Genomic DNA, 15,964 nt, shown 5'->3' with positions numbered 1-15,964 from the left:
GACTTCCCTCAGAGGACCGTTATGACTGTGAACCTACGCAAACCAATTTTCAATTTGTAGAAGTACAAATACACCCAAAATTGATGGCTGACTAGTTTGGAAATCAGAATCCTTTAAAAAGAGGGGTTTCCAACTCCTATGAAAACCATTTTAAAAGGGGGATTGGCAACAACAACAAAAAAAATGCTTGCAATTTCTCGACTGGATTACAAGTGAAGACAATTTGCAATTGCGATATTTTCGCAAGAAACATGAAGTCGGCGCACATGATTTGCTTTTGTGGGCGGGCTGGATCTGGCCCCCGGGCCACCAGTTGCATAACCTCTGTTTATGTATCGGCCCATCTCGTGCAACTTGATATTTTGATGTCATTGTTTTATTAGACTTGAAACTCCTCATTTGAGCAAACGGCCTGAGAGTAGCAGAAGTTAGTTTTTAGCATATAATTAGCACACACAAAAAAAGAAATAACGCCACACGGCATTTATGCTAGTAGCACCTTGACACAAAGCACAGTACAGTGATTCTAAAGCCCCCCCCCCCCCCAAAAATATACAAATATTCAAGTATAGTTGGGATAAGGACTAACACGAATATGTAAAAAAAAAAAAAAGGATTTGTATTATATTTCATGCTCCAATGACATTTTGGGAAGCTGGAACATCATTTTTCCATGTTAAAGGTTGTTTAAAACTGTATTCATTGAATGTCCAATCAATGGGATACATTATTTTTTTTTTTTGGGGTTGGGGGGGAAGGGTTGTTGTTTTTTTAAAAAGCCGGCACCATCCGCTGCTGGAACTCGTCCTCGCAAGTATCCGGCTTCGGCTCCGCGTGTTGTGTGAAGTGGAGTTAATAGCTCGCTCGACGCTGCGTGGGAAGTCGGCGGCAGGCAGGCGTGACTGGGCTGGGCGGAAGCCACACGCACGCTCGAGTTGCACGTCGCCTCACATTCGACCGCGAGCCCGCACACAGCGAACGTCTCCCGCGCGAACCGGAGACGAAGAGGACCACGCGGCGGGACCGTCGCCCTCCGACTCCGACTCCGACTCCGAGTCAGCTCAGCTCGTCTTTTCCCCGGCGTCGCCGTTAAGGATTCTCCCAACCACCAACGCAGGCTGGAGCGACGGTAAGAGAATCGGATTCTTGATTCTTGATTCTTCATGTAGCTTGTGTACAATTTGCAACCTCACAGGTTCAAAAAAACAAACAAACATTACACGTATGCAATATTGTTGTAATGAATGTTCTGGAACATTTTTCTTGTTTCGCTATTGGACGAAGGGGGGGGGGTGTCCTGATTGGGGTCACATACATAGCCGCAAATGTCATTTGACATGTTGTCATTGAATGGAACAAAATAGCTGAGGCGTCGGTGGGGACTTTGAAGTCGAGTCCCCACTTGAGAGTTGGGGAAAAAAACGAGCTTTCATAGATTGTACAGTTTGTGTTTATACGCGCGGATGCTTGTTATCAAACAACTTGTAAGTTAGTTTTGTCATCAACGTCAACTTTTGTTTTGTTGTTTTGTTGGCTCTTGTCTTCAAAGTTGAACGCGGGCCAACCGTGTCAACTGCTAAACTTCAAACACACGCAGAAAGTCCCCGAGTGTTTGAGTGTGACGGAGGCCCGACTGCGGCCTGTCAACAATTGCCTGTCATCAACCCATCTGAAGGATGCAACTAATTAGGAGCCAAGAAAGTTACAGTAGTGCCTTGAGATATGAGTAACCCAATGGATATTTAAAAAAACAACAACAACAACAACAATATAGCCAGATACAGTATAACAATACGCAGATGCATATTATCGTTATCCTCTGTGAATATTACTGCGGGTTAGTGAGGATTTTTGAGTAGACCGTATGTCTGGATCGTACTGCCCCCAGGTGGCCGAGGCGTGCGCACCAGAAGGAGCGGCACAATGACCATTGAACTGACTGACCCGAGCAAAAAAATGTTCAATTCTTAATATATCCTATTTCATTCAAAGTTTTTCATTTTGGCTGCTCCGCATAGGAAAAGATTCTACGCTGAAATGCTTTTCAAACATTTTCCCGTGTGTTGTTGTTGCTGCCGACGTGTGGCGCGACCCCGTGACTCGTTACATGTTTTGGAGTGGGAATATTTGTCGAGTGGGTGTCGTAAATGGTTGTCGGGAGAAGATTAGCAGAGGTGGGTAGAGTCGTCGGAAATTGCACTCGAGTAAGTGTATTGTTACATTAGAATAATAGGACTCGAGTAAAAGTCAAAAGTAGTCCTCCAAATAATCACCCGAGTAAGCGTCGTCAGTGGAAACAAAAAAAACTAAACTCACCAAAAAAAAAAAATCCCCCAAAATTCTCAAATGTAACCGACTAAATGTAAATACTCAAGTAAAAGTACAAAATATGTTGGATTACGACTACTTTTAAGTGCAATTTATCAAGGGGAAGACAATTGTGGACAAAATCCCAAAATGAAAGCGCAAAATATAAAAGCAGCATCTTGGATACGTGGCCATGTTGGTGGACGCCAAACATTTGAGGGGCCCTGATAACATTTGTCCTCTAATGACCTCAAATGATTGGCATGTGAAATTTGATGGGCAACAGTACGACATAAAACTCAAAGATTCTTTTTGGTTTTTGTGTCAAGTGCAGCGAGAACACACACATGGGTGCGAGGAGACTGAAGGATGCTGCCAGTTTGCAAATCTCCAAATAGGTGAGTGACGCCAGGCTACTTCCGGCTGGCACAAAAAGCGCGTAGCTACCGTTGAACTGATGACAAAAATGTGTTTGGGGCCGTGCCCCAAAAAGTTTAGTTTGATTTTTTGATGTTTTGATTTCCTTAAAAAAAAAAGCAAAACAAATCTGAATGAATCCAGCAGAACCTCAGGGTTAGGAGGATAAATTGTGTGGATGTTTTAAATAAGAGCAAGTAAATACAAATATATTGTGTGTTCAAATAAAGTGCTTAACTTCAGAATAATTCTTTGAAAAAACTAACAAAATACAGATAATACTTCATGGTTGGATCATATGGGTAGAAGCAAAATCATGCATTATACATGGGTAGAAGGGTTTTCCAGAATTTTGAGGTCCACTTTGAGGGTGCGTATTATACATGGGTGCGCTTTATACACGAGAAAGTAGGGTAATTTGAAATTGTAAATTATGGCCTGCGGTCGGTCACCCTTCAAACTTGGGTCGTAGAGAAGAAGGCTGAAATCCTGCCGTGGTAAAATGACGTGGACGACGATTTTCAACACCTGGAAGTCTGTGTGACGTCATGGTGGAAAAATCTCGACTAAAGTGTTAAACTGTAAAAGTGGTTCTGTCCAGTTGGTTTCTGAGCAACAGCAACACGCCCCAAGAGGACGATGAGACGATGAGCGCCGAGCAGCGAGACTCGACCGGCGCCCCCAAACCGGACTCGGCCTCCCTTTACGACCGCTTGGCCATCGCCTCCGTCTCCTCCCGGCTCGGTACGCGGAGTTCGGAGGGGGACCGGGAAAGCGAGCCGGATGAGCGTTCCCGCCCCGACCTGAGCTACCGTTCCTTCCCGCCGGCTCCGTTCCCGAGCCTGGCGGACGGCAGCCGGCCGGCGGGCTTCTCCGCGGACCGGTCGGTATATCTCTGCAGCGGCGCCCCGTCCGGGTCGGACGGCCAAGAACTCTGCGGCTGCTGCGCCCGGAGCTTCCGGTCCGCGTCGAGCCTGGAGCAGCCGTGCTCGCTGCGCTCCGAGGAGCCCAGCCGGCACCACACGCTGCCGCCCTACGTGTGCTCGCCCCCGGGCGCCGCCTGCTGGGCCCGGTGTCCCGCCGACGAGCCGCCGTGGCCTCGGAGCCGAGTGGCTCACCCGCCGCGGCGCTGTGAGTCTGGACCTGTCGTTGCTGCACCGTTGCGGCGCTGTTCTCAACTTTGCTTGTGTCGTCCGCACGCAGGTGACTGCAGACCTCCCTGGGGCCGATTCACTTCAACGTGAGTTCTTCTTTCGCGAACTAAATCGATATTCATGTTGCAAAAATGTCAAAGTCAAAAGAGGCTGGAGTCTGATCACAAAGAACTTGTTCTCAAAAGCAGAAAAACAAATTCATAAACATCTCCCAGCATGGATGTTTATTTGGACTTTTTACAAACATTTGGGACCGCCCCTGCCCCGTTTTCTCTAATTGGTCAATCCTGGATGGGCTGATCTTTCAACATGTCATAGAGTTGAACATATTTGGCCAATCTGTCTCAACTTACTTCCCGTTGTAAGAATGACTAATAATGTTGTTCACTTATTCTGGTTAAAGCTTTCTTTGATTTCTACAGTTCATCACACTTGCCCAAGTTTAACACTTCTTGACGTTCAAATTCAGGTTCATTCGATTCTATCTGTCTATCTAGAATGTTATTTTTCCAAAAATGGAATTAAACATTGTACATTTAAACAGCAGACGCTTCAACCAAACTGCATATAATGACAATTGAGACTGCAGGCTTAAAGCTAACATACGATGCGAAACACCATAGAAGGGCTAACGGAAATTAGCATCTACGTTACGGTGGTTAGAAACCTTCAACCAACTGCTACTTTAACAATTGGAGCATCAACGCATAAAGGCGTATTTTCTCTCTACTCTTTGGGAACGACGTCTTCCTTACTTCCTCTACTTGCGCTGCAACTCTTCCAGTCGAGCTCAATGCTGCTCGGCATGTTGTGGCACACTGAGGTACTACGCAGAAACTGTTCAACCCTAAATTCAGATTTACCTGTTTACTGTAAGAACACTGCTTGAAAATCAGAAATATAGCAGGAACGTTGAACCACGGTCCAATTGACCGACTTCACCAAGACATCCGATCGTATGTAACATCCCGCTCCGGTTTTATTCATTGAATGTTTGTTTGTTTTTTTTCTACTTCAGGGGCCGCAGCATTCCGGCCGCCGAGAAGCCGCCGACGCACAGCATGCCGTTGTCCCTGGAGCAGAGTGAGTGACCCTCGGGCCCCGAAAAGCGCCGTCCGTCTTTAACGTCTCCCCGTGACGTGTGCAGGGAGGGTCTTCGTCACGTACGAGGCGGACGACGACGCGCACGTCAACGAGATCATCAAGTTCGTCGCTCTGCTGCGACACAACGGCTTCGACACGCACGTACGAGATTGGTAGTTTTGAAATACAAACCGCAAATACGCGGGGGATTACTGCAATGACATAAAATAAATATACTGGTCTTAAATAGGCCTAAAATTTTGATAACAGTTTTAAAAGATTAAATACAATTGTATTTGACTTCAAAGTTAAATACAACCGAACTGTACTTAACAAATGTTCTGTAAATACTGGATGTAAAAACGTTTTAGCCACTGTAACATGCACACTTTGAATGTTCAAATTCAGTGATTCTTTGTGTAACCACTAGAGGGAGCCCACATACTACGAGTGGTACCACACGTCCGAGTATCAGGCCTGAGAACAAGAAAGAAAACGCTCAAAAATAGCTGTTAAAAACACGAGTACAATAAACCTTCAGAGTCCTGCCGCAAATACAAAAAAAACACACCAATATTTGACTTATAATTATCTCTATTTAGTCTTTTTTAACATCATGTTGTCAGAGGGTAAAAAAAAAAAGTCCCAAGCCTATTTTGACAAAGTAAGAAGTACAAGAGTACAGATCTATATAAATATATATTTTTTCAAATGTAGGGAGTAAAAAAAAAAAAAGTCGCCAGAAACACGAATACTCAAGTATGTCAAGTACAAGTACCATACAGATAGGCTACCTGAAAAGTAGAGCTGCTCAAGTGTTTGTACTTCGCAGCACTGAGAAGGACTGCTCTTGTCGTATGTGCTTGCTTTCAGATCGACATCTTCGAGCAGCAGTTTCGCAGCATCAGCAAGATCGACTTCATGGAGCGCTACCTCAGCGAGGTAAAAAGCCGCAGCTGCCCCTTGGAGGGGGGGGGGGAGCGCAAACTGACCCGCTGGCGTGCATCCCCTCAGAAGGAATACCTGATCATCATCATCATCAGCCCCAAGTACCACGAGACGGTCACCGCCTCCCACGTCGGCGCAGACAACGACGAGAGGACCTGCAACACCGTCTACATCCACAAACAGGTTCCACAAACGTTACGCGAGCGCAAAACATTCCGGCAGTCCGCTTTTTACATGGTTTTTTTTTTCCCACACTGTGGGTTCCTTTCATTCAGCTCCAGAATGAGTTCATTCAGAACGGAAGCAAGAATTTCCGCTTCATACCCATTTTGTTCCCCGGGGCTAAAAAGGTAAGAGAGTACGGTCTTCATCTGGATTCAGTTCAAGAGTTGCGGCATGTAGATCCCACGCCATCAATTTCTTTTTTTTTTTTTTTTTTACTTCAATTACAAGTCAATTAAAATGTATTGCACGTAACAGTTAAATAAAAATTGTACCTGAATAACTTATTAAAGGAACAGTTCGTAAAGATGAAATGCAAATGTACTGTACTAAGTTAAATACAACTGAAATGTACTCCCAAATGCGAAACTGTCTGGACAATTAAAATTAAAAAAAAAAACTAAAGAAATCAACATTTTTACCTGTTATATAAGTGTAAAAAGAAGCTCACTACTGCGATATTAAAAAATCTCAGTCAAATAATAAAACACTTGACACAGGCATTTTTTTTTTTAAACATTTGAACATTTCTCATTGTTATGAGTGTAAAATGAAATGAAACCCCCCACGTGTCTTGTGTGTTGCCCGCAGTCTCACGTTCCAAACTGGTTGCTGAACACACACGTGTACAGTTGGCCGCGCGACCGCGACGACATCCTGCGACGGTTGATGAGGGTTGAGAAGTACAACCCGCCACCCGTCGGAGAACTCCCCACCATCGTCTCCATCCCAATATAAACTTTTTCATATTTCTCGTGAACCATCTAAGTGGCACGGTACTTCTGGGTGGCAGAAAGGGATTGACTACTGCTGACTTCAACTTGAAAATGATGACAAAAAAATGTGTATGGGGGGGGGGAGGGGCTGGGGGGGGCTTCTTTTTGACTGGTGTGTCACATGAGTCAAGCCGTTTCCTCTATTTTCTCAACAGCTCTGCCTTGGTCAAATGACACAAAAGTTTGTTTACGAGTTGTTGCCACCCGGAAGGTACGTGTGACATCATGGCGAAAAGGTCTAGAACATTGCGGTCGGACATCCACGCGTATCGGTGAACATCACGACCGCTGGATTTCAGTAATCGTGAACGGAACGTCAATCTCATCATAGTTTTTGATTTAAAAAAAATAAAATAAAAAATTGAAATGTTCTTATCGTTCAAAAAAAAAGTATTTTGGTTATAAAAAAAAATGAAGCACTCGTCTTTTCTCTAGAAAAATCGCAAGCGCCGTGGAGGGAGGGGCAGCGCTTGCGGTTTTTCAACTCCTTCCGCCCGAATGGGGTCAACCGCCACGCAGCTGTTCGCACAACAGGTCGAAAAGTGGTTTAATAGTTTTATTTTCACAAAAGAGGTAACACTGCAGATGCTCATACAGACATCATTAGAAAAAAAAAATAATAATAAATCTGAATACAGTGTTTCATCCGTATAGTGAAAAGTACATGAAATAATATTAATTTCAATAACAAAAAAGGACATCTGTAATAAAAGTGGATTACAAAGTGACATTGATGTAAATACATTGCTTTTCGGATAAGTACAAACACTGAAGTGCTATTTGTTCCAAAGCTACAAAATACACTTAAAAAGCAGGAAGCAGGTTTTATTTGATGACTTTTGTCTTGTTTGTTTTGCTGTTGTTCAAATTTCCTTCAAGGAAAAAGTACTATAAAATAAGTTACAGTACAGTGAGTAGCTTTCGTGTTTGATTGATTTTTTTTTAAAAACTTTTTTTGTTCCCGTCTGGCAAGCAGAATACACACTCGTGCAGGAATAAGAAGAGTTTCTTCATGACACACAAACGCTTCATGACTTGCGTGCGCGTAGAAAGTAGCACAAATACTTCATGTCATGCGACGCGAGCGTCACACGTCGTCAGCCGGCAACGGAGGTACGTGGATGTTGAACCTTGGTCTGGTGAAAAAAGCCATCTTCTCTCTGGGGTCAAAAGCAACTCCAGTCAGAAATGGGACCAGCAAAGCAAAGACCCGAAGCATTTTGGCCAAATCAACTCGAAATGCTCTGCAATTTTTTTTACGTCAAGAAAGTGATAGCTGTGAAGTGAACTCTAACCCTAACTTTGAAACCCTAACCCTTTTTTGAAACCCTACTTTGAAACCCAAATTCCGTTTTGAAACCCTACTTTGAAACGCTATCCCTGTTTTGAAACCCTACTTTGAGACCATAACACTGTCTTTGAAGGATTTACTGTTAGTGGTTTACCCATATTAAAAAAATATATCTCTTAAATTTAAATTAAAAGTTGTATTTTGCACATTCACATTTTTAGCACAAATACCATTTGCTTTTATAGTCTTTTTTTTTTTAACAGATTTTTTAAAAAAATGCGTTGATTCATATAACATTCATTTAGGTACAGTCCAAATAACAGCATCATTGATGGCACTTGTAAAATAATAATCTACTCCATTCAAATGATTCAATTTGGTCACCATCTGCATAGTCCACATTGTAGCATGTGTGACTTTTGAGTATGTGTGGCTTCAAAAGGCGGGGCCTGGCCAGCGAATGAGAGTGTGTAATTGGCCGCTGCCCGCTGACCTGAAGGTGTGAACGCGAAGCGGCTCCTTGTGGCTCGGCCCCCTCATGTGCAGAAGCTCTTTGGACGCCTTCCTCAGCCTGCGCCCGAGCTCCTCCTCCTGCCGCTGCTCCCGCTCGCTCTGACCCGCCTGCAACCACAACGGCAGACCGCTGCAACGCGCTGACGCAGCCACAAGGATGGCAAAGAAAAAGCCATTTTCCCCATTGAAACCAATTGAAATGCCATTAATGCGTTCCAGCCGCCACATTTTGTGTTCCATTTTACAAAATGATAACAAACTGTATTGTTTTTATCATCTCGTGACGTCAGCGTAGCCTGCCCCTTCCCGTGACGCAGTGGGGCGTGTGCTGCCTCCAACACGAGTGGGATTCCTGATCATGCGTTCCAGGCTCACAAAATAACTATTTTCCATTGATACATTTTGAACGAATGCCTGAAAAAAGGGGATACAATTCTTCATCATTATTATTAACCGCGTATTCTTTACACAAACAAACTGATAAAATGATGTGCAACACCACCATACAATATTATGTTGCCCTAATGACAAATGTGCGCAATTTAAACTACTATATCACCCAGTTAAGTGAACGTTCCGTTAAAAACAAATATTAAGTTCTTTTGCGTGTTCAAAAGTGTTACTACGAGGCTAACCTTTTCCAATTCGCAGACAAACTAATAGATTGCACCACCAGGTGGCGTTTTGAGCTCATGTTTGACACTCCAGCAGAATGGCACATGATCAGAGAGAGCCAATCACAAGCGCTGGATTTTGCAGGAAGTCATATGAAAAAAGAGATTTGAAGATTTTGCAACTCATTTTCAAAAGTATGGAAACTTCCAAAGGCAACTGTATATTTAACTACACATTTTCTCCCAGTAATGTAATGGATTACAAATGACATAAATCTTGTGAGTAAATGACATAATCACGTTACATGTAATTACCGTAGTTATTCCCCAACGCCGTGTGCGCGTGCGTGCGTGCGTGCGCGCGAGACAGGCTTTCGGCTCAATTGCAGCTTCCGAAGGATGATTTTGTTTGTTTTTGGAACGGATTCCATTCCAAATCATTTCATTTGGATGGGGCAAATGGATTTGCGCCACAAGCGAATTCCGTCTGACCTGCCTGTGGGCCTCTCTCAGCAGGCAGCGGAAGCGCTCGTCCCTCAGGGCCCAGTTGGGCAGCTCTCCGGGCTGGCCGGCGGGCTGAAGGGGCGGCGGCGGCTCCTCCAGACGCAGCTTGAGCTCGCGGAGGGCGCTCAGCTCCTCGGTCAGCTGCCTCTGGCGCGTCCTGCAGGCCTGGAGGTCCAGCTCCAGGTCCAGGGAGGTGCGCGTGGGCTGCTCGGCCAGCGAGGAACGGTACGACTGCTGCTTGTAGCGCAGCGTCCGCCGCTCGAGCGTGTTTCGGACGAACGGCGATTTCTTTGGTAGGGTGGAGCTGTCACTGTCGCTGCGATACAACTGGAACAATAAAAAAACAAACACACTTTTACGAGCGCTGTCGATAGTATGCGAACGGACAGATGGATGCTTGGCGTGACTTAATGAATCACCGCCTAAGTGCGCTTCAGTTGTATTGAACTGGATAAAAAAAAAGCCTCGTGAGTGACATCGCAGGTCACGTTTGTGCCATGTTTTCATTTTGTATTTGTGTTTTGTTCCGCTCAATAACTGGCATCGTGAGTGCGGCTCCTTCATTTTCGTTTTTTTGTCATTTCACATGAGCAGCAGTGTATTTAAGGCTCACTTGTGAGTTATGTTTTGGTGACAGCTCATGACTGGAAAAACTTTGTAGCAACATTGTGTACACATATTCGTGGTTTAACATTCGGAGAGTTATTTTTTTTACCTATCCTCCCTTATTTCCTGTTTTTTTGTGCTCGGGTGAAAGCATTAAAAGTATGAAATCGTGGTGCAACGTGCAAGCGCGCATAGTTGTTTGCCAACGTGTGATGTCACACTGTCAGTTTGCGCTAGCATGTTACTTTTGTTTGTGTTGAATCATTTAACTACTGAATATGGTTGTTGATGTAACATGCATTCACGATTGTGTGCATGCTAGACGTATGGCGCTATCGGTTTATGATCGTCTACGTTTGAAGCGCTTTGCCACCATCTTGTGGCATCTATTCACGATTGTTTTGTACGCACCCTGCAGACGTACTGACTGCGAGCTCCGGGGGAGAAGGTCTGCGAGCGTACGATGGTGCTGCCGCGCATGAAGGGCGCCGCGTGTCCCCAGCGTGCGCCACCCCTCTCTTTGCCCCGCACTCGCAGCACCTCCGCAAAGTGTCCCTCCGTCATGGTGGCCTTCTCCACCTGCCGGGACGGCACAAACGCGTGACGCTTCGGACTTGCGTCGGCCTATCTTTAAGAGACTTTTGCCGGCGCTTTACCTTCAGTGCGGCGACCTTCCCCAGCGTCCGTTCGCACGGCGTGCTGTTGCTGCAGCCGCTGTCCACAGACTCGGTCTGCAGCCTCGGCGGCGGCGGGTCCGGGTCCGAGTCCGGGTCGCCGTCAACGCGGGACAACAGGCCGCACGTGCTCTCCTGGGATGGTGAGAAAGACTTCAATCTCATGTGGCATCTAAAGCAGGGCTGGGCAACGACTTTTGTGCTCAAGGGCGCGACTTTGAATTTGAGTTAGAAAATGGACAGATGAGCCAGCTCGTTTACAGAAGTCAAAAACGAAAGACAATAATAAACAGGAGTGATTAGTTTGACTGTGTTTTATGAAGAGAGCGGTTATTATGACGCAGTCTTTACCTGGGCTCTGGGTCTGTGCTCGTCCTCGGGCCCGTCGTGATGTCGCCGCTGGCCTTGACCCCGAAGCTCGGGCCTCTGAGGCTCTGCCCCGGTGAACATTTGGACCCTCAGCCAGTGGTAGACCATCTCTGAAGTCCCCTCGCACTCAGCCAGCCCCACCTGTGCTCTGCCCTACACACACAAGCCATTTACACTGTTTTCCCAATAATTGTACCTCTGTCAAATGACATGTGCGAGTTTGTTTACTGGTGGTGCCATCCGAGCTATTGCCACAGAAACCCTGTATGTCCAAATATGGTCAAATGTATATATTGTTTTCAAAACTCAATGTTATTGGTTGGTTACTCGTTTTGTGAAAGCCATGGGGAATATTTGTCGTCTATATTTAAAGTCTGAATGTTTTTTAGACAACAACGAGTGAAAATGTTAAGGTTAGACACATTTGAGTAGGCTTGTTTTGTTCAAATCGATCGCTGTAATGCTCCGTCGCAGAGGAAAACGTCTCGCTCATGAGGAGGTAAGTCTGTGCAGATTAATATCTGCCCAATACACGGCGTTATTTATTGATTACATCACTCACGGCTGTAAGACCTTTGAAAAAGAGTTTGGCAAGATGACATAACGTGGGCGTTTGTATTGTCGCGGGCTTGACGTTAACGACAAAAGCTGTGCGATATGGCCATTTTGAAAAAAAAAAAAATCGCAATAAAAATTTCATGTCGATGGAAAAATTCCCATGAACTTTTCTCCATGCTTTTATAAAATATATATTTTGTATAGACCTCACAACTAAATTCCTAAAAGACTAATATAAATACAACAACACATATTTGGTGTCCAAATAAATATCATTTCAAATATCTAATAGTACAACCAAGAATGAAAATAAATGTACCTTTAAAATATGCCTACTATTTAGTCAGGAAAAGTATTACTAAGCGGGGGAAAAGAAATTGCAGGATTCCCTTAGTAGCAGCAGTTTAAATCTCACAATAAACAATTAGATTCTACGATAGATGTTTTCTACATTACCTACAATCTACGTATATCGTAAAATCGAACAGCTCTACAGTAAAGGACCGCATATTAAATGAGCGAATTTTTAGCAGGCGGTGCGAGACAGCTCTGTCTGACAGCAACGATATGCTGAATTCCATCAATCAAGAGAAGGCAGCCCCCCCCCCCCCCCCCCCTCCACCCCTCAAACATACCAGGAGCTCCTCCTGAGCCTGCGGCCCAAGCAAGCACAGGGACAGCTGCAGGGCGCAGCCGGCCAGGGCGTTGGCCGGCACGGGAACGCGGAAGCCTTCGTTGAAGCTCACGTGCGTCTTCGGCTCCAGAGCCGTGCAGCAGTAGAAGGCGCAGGCCCGGCCCACGTCCGGCGGAATCAGGTGCACCTTCACGAAGCTACCAACACACACGTCTTCATTCGTCTGCGCTGCAACGCTCCTTCACAAAGCCAAAGCGACTGGACTCACACTTTGTATCCGTCCCTCACGACGGACCTGCTCAGGTTCTTGAGCTGGAGCAGGTGCAGACGCAGGGACTGCGAGGTGGACTCCCACCTGGAAGGCGAGCAACAAGATGATGTGGTGAAGAAAGTGCGCCCGTGACGATAAGATCATCCTTTAGTGACCACCGCAGGGAAATTCAGGCAGATTTTAGTTCATTCAAAAAATGAAAATAACAAATCAATAGATTAGGTGTAGAGAGTAAGAAGCTGTTCCCCAATATTTTTGCGCAGGCCGTGGCAATAACAGTATTGCTTTGGGGTCATCTCGGTCTCAAACCGATTTATTTTAAACACAAGTTATGCTACGTCGCCATCTTCTGGCATCTATGCGCAATTCCGAACAATTTTGGGTCGACGTCAACCCTATTGGCTGCAGGACTTTGTCTTCCTCACAGTATTATATTTAAAAAATATGAAGTGGTGCCTTGAGATACGAGTTTAATTAGTTCCATGACCACCCTGGGAACTCAAAACACGTATCTGAAATCATCATTTCCCATTGAAATGAATCTATAAAATCATACAGTGAGGAAGATTAAATAGAGTGTAAAGGTTTTTGTTTCCCCCCCCCCCCCCATTTTTCTTTTTTGCTGTAATTCAATGGACATTGTGCTGCTCCTTCTGGTATGCAAACCTTGGCCACCTGGGGGCAGTATAATACAATCACACATGAAGGCGATATGCCAACTGCTCAGTCAGCCACATTTGAACCGCCGTAATATCAGTCGTTCTTGGAATGAGAATATATGGCTGTATCACGCCGGCAACACAAAGCGTCCCAAAAATATCTCGGGGAAACAAGGTCACTCACAGCAGTCCGAGCTGGATCTGCGTGGGCTCGCTCGGCGTCGTCTGCTCCTTCATGTAGGACATCTCCTCAGAATCCTCCGCCCTGGCGGAAATCAAGCAGGAAGTCTTGTTTCTTCATAGGTATCTGTACTTTACTGGAGCATTTATTTTTATGACGACTGACTTTTACTCCCTCCGTTTGAAAACAGATATCTGTACTTTTTCTCCTTTGTCAAAATAGGCTCATTACTTGTTTTTTTTTTGTTTCCAAACCTCCGTTGATGATGACACGACATGAAAATTACGAGTGTTTGTCTGAATGGACAGATGGATATTTCTTTTCCTTTACCAATAACGAATGTTGTATACATATACGTAAGTATATGTATGATGCTTATGTACTGCTTACATTTATGGCCTAAATCTAAAGATAAATTCATCAGTTAATGCTTTTTTTTGGTTTGTTTTTATCCTTTAAAATGACTCTCTGTTGTAAAGTTAAACAAACAGGTGTTGGAAAACACTCAAATGTTCTGCCTGAAATTCATTGTTGCTGGAAGCGTTAAAGTAAACTTTTCAAAATGAGTCGGTCGATTAATCGGTTATCTGAATTTCTTTTCTGCCAAATAATAGAATCAGCAAAAAAAAAAAAAAAAAAAAAAAAAAAGTCCATATCGGTCGGGACCTACGTGAATGAACCGACATATTGCATAACGTGGCCTCGTTCGGCTCAGCTGAGCCAATACCAGAAGTCATGTGGCCTTCAATGGTCAAAAAGGTTTTGCTTGAAGATGCATTTCAAGTGCAAGTTTCCCTCACCTCCTGCCCCAGGCCTCAAACACGCCGCTGTCTGTGGCCAGCGCGTCCTCGGAGACGCCCGCCGAGACTCTCCTGGTCCGCCTGCTGCTTCTGCTGCCGTTGTTGCCACGCAAAGTCACTCCTGCACGTTTATGTGAATGGACCCAATTTTACAAGACATGTAGACGTGATTACAAAGCGTGTGTATGTGAATGAAGAGATGCGTTTTTCATGGTGTGGGAATGGATGGATGATTTGACTTGACTTACCAGCGGAGTTGAAAGCCCCTTGAGAGCCTCCGTCTCTGTGGTTCTTTGCGTCCGCAGGGTGCACGGCGGCGGCGAGGGCGACCGCATCCGGCTGCGACTGCGATTGGGCGCGCAGACCCTCCAGCAGCCCGCGTCCCGCCTGCTCCATGTACTCCTCCGTCATCTGCGCCAAGGGGCAGTCCTGGGAGGTCGAGTGGTAGGGCGTGTCCATGGGCGAGCTGGGCGGCGACAGCGAAGAGAGCGAGGAGCGCGACGACAGCGAGGCCAGCGACTGCGGCGTGTCGTGGGAGCGCTTGGCCTTGCTGGGAGCGGCCGGCTCGGGCGTGTACGCGTCCCTGGACGCCGCCTCCGGGGGCAGCGCGAAGCGCAGGTGGGGATCCGGAGGCTCGTCGTGGCGCTCGTAATGCGGCATGCCGTAGATGTCGCTGAAGCTGATGGAGCTGAGGGAGCCGCGGCTGGACGCCAGCGAGCCGCGGCTCGAAGCCAGCGAGCCGCGGCTGCTGCTGGACGACACCGTCAAGGAGCTGGCAGACAAGCTGCACACATGAAATGGAAAGTTCAAGACTGGAACGCGACAGGATGAAGGGAAGTGGCGACACTATCGAGCGTTATACCAGGACGTCACATGTACTTCTGGGTGCTAATAGGTTCGATGGCGCTAGGTTGACAGTAATTTCTTGTGTATAATGCGCGCCCTCAAGTTGACCTCAAAATTCTGGAAAACCCTTCTACATATGCATAATACATTTTTATAATGCATTATAATCGACACATGTGATCAAAACATTTTTTTTTCCCCAAAGAATTATTCTGAAGTTAAGCACTCTATTTAAACACGTAACACAAATCATCTTTTTTATTTACTTGCTCTTATTTTGAAATTCACAGCCCTACTCTTATTTAGTAAAAGGTTTAGTTTTTTTCTTGTTGAATGTATTTTTTGCAGTTTTCATAAAACACCGATATGCACAATACCGGAGCAAAATGTTTTTTCGATTGATGTAATAACCCAGCAAAACCTGGATTAAAAAGTTAGTAGATGTCGTAAATGTTATCATTGAGTAATTTAGCAAAACATAATAGCTAGCTCATGTCAGTGTCAAAGCAGCACGCCGTCTGTGGCATTCATTCGAGC

At 45.4% G+C, this 15,964-nt stretch overlaps 2 protein-coding genes across 6 annotated transcripts in view; one reads left to right on the top strand and one right to left on the bottom strand.

Moving 5' to 3' along the window:
* Positions 1-614: 614 nt before the first annotated feature.
* traf3ip2l (TRAF3 interacting protein 2-like) lies at positions 615-7,278 on the top strand. 5 transcript variants are annotated; one of them, XM_061778181.1, is made up of 9 exons: positions 989-1,129; positions 2,642-2,705; positions 3,326-3,855; positions 3,928-3,964; positions 4,897-4,961; positions 5,026-5,123; positions 5,835-6,092; positions 6,185-6,259; positions 6,723-7,278. In XM_061778181.1, the coding sequence occupies exons 2-9, from the start codon at positions 2,677-2,679 to the stop codon at positions 6,867-6,869; spliced, it is 1,239 nt and encodes a 412-aa protein (XP_061634165.1). In that variant the 5' UTR covers positions 989-1,129; positions 2,642-2,676; the 3' UTR covers positions 6,870-7,278. The 5 variants fall into 5 exon arrangements, with proteins under 5 accessions (XP_061634166.1, XP_061634165.1, XP_061634163.1 ...); XM_061778179.1 differs by having other exon boundaries at positions 3,326-3,964; positions 5,835-5,903; positions 5,976-6,092; XM_061778182.1 differs by lacking the exon at positions 3,326-3,855 and having other exon boundaries at positions 615-1,129; positions 2,637-2,705.
* A 171-nt stretch (positions 7,279-7,449) lies between these two features.
* Positions 7,450-15,964, bottom strand: part of wwc3 (WWC family member 3) — a 31,093-nt gene continuing 22,578 nt past the window's right edge. The window contains exons 11-21 of the mRNA XM_061778173.1: positions 14,830-15,365; positions 14,582-14,702; positions 13,785-13,865; positions 12,939-13,025; positions 12,672-12,867; positions 11,461-11,631; positions 11,092-11,244; positions 10,847-11,014; positions 9,818-10,156; positions 8,692-8,819; positions 7,450-8,067 (exon numbers count right to left, since the gene is read on the bottom strand). Of these exons, the coding sequence (XP_061634157.1) occupies positions 7,995-8,067; positions 8,692-8,819; positions 9,818-10,156; positions 10,847-11,014; positions 11,092-11,244; positions 11,461-11,631; positions 12,672-12,867; positions 12,939-13,025; positions 13,785-13,865; positions 14,582-14,702; positions 14,830-15,365 (2,053 nt within the window). The 3' untranslated portion in view covers positions 7,450-7,994. The remainder of the gene's footprint in view (positions 8,068-8,691; positions 8,820-9,817; positions 10,157-10,846; positions 11,015-11,091; positions 11,245-11,460; positions 11,632-12,671; positions 12,868-12,938; positions 13,026-13,784; positions 13,866-14,581; positions 14,703-14,829; positions 15,366-15,964) is intronic.

The sequence above is a fragment of the Phyllopteryx taeniolatus genome, chromosome 7 (assembly GCF_024500385.1).
Source record: "Phyllopteryx taeniolatus isolate TA_2022b chromosome 7, UOR_Ptae_1.2, whole genome shotgun sequence".
Lineage (NCBI taxonomy): Eukaryota > Metazoa > Chordata > Actinopteri > Syngnathiformes > Syngnathidae > Phyllopteryx > Phyllopteryx taeniolatus.
This window is presented reverse-complemented; position numbering and strand designations above follow the sequence as displayed.

What these genes read in the sequence shown, in the direction of transcription:
- traf3ip2l (XM_061778177.1), top strand. Translation starts at nt 2,677, where the DNA reads ATGCTGCCAGTTTGCAAATCTCCAAATAG. An exon ending in GCCGTTGTCCCTGGAGCAGA is followed by an intron (nt 4,962 to 5,025) that starts GTGAGTGACCCT and finishes TGACGTGTGCAG; the next exon opens with GGAGGGTCTTCGTCACGTAC. An exon ending in TGTTCCCCGGGGCTAAAAAG is followed by an intron (nt 6,260 to 6,722) that starts GTAAGAGAGTAC and finishes TGTTGCCCGCAG; the next exon opens with TCTCACGTTCCAAACTGGTT.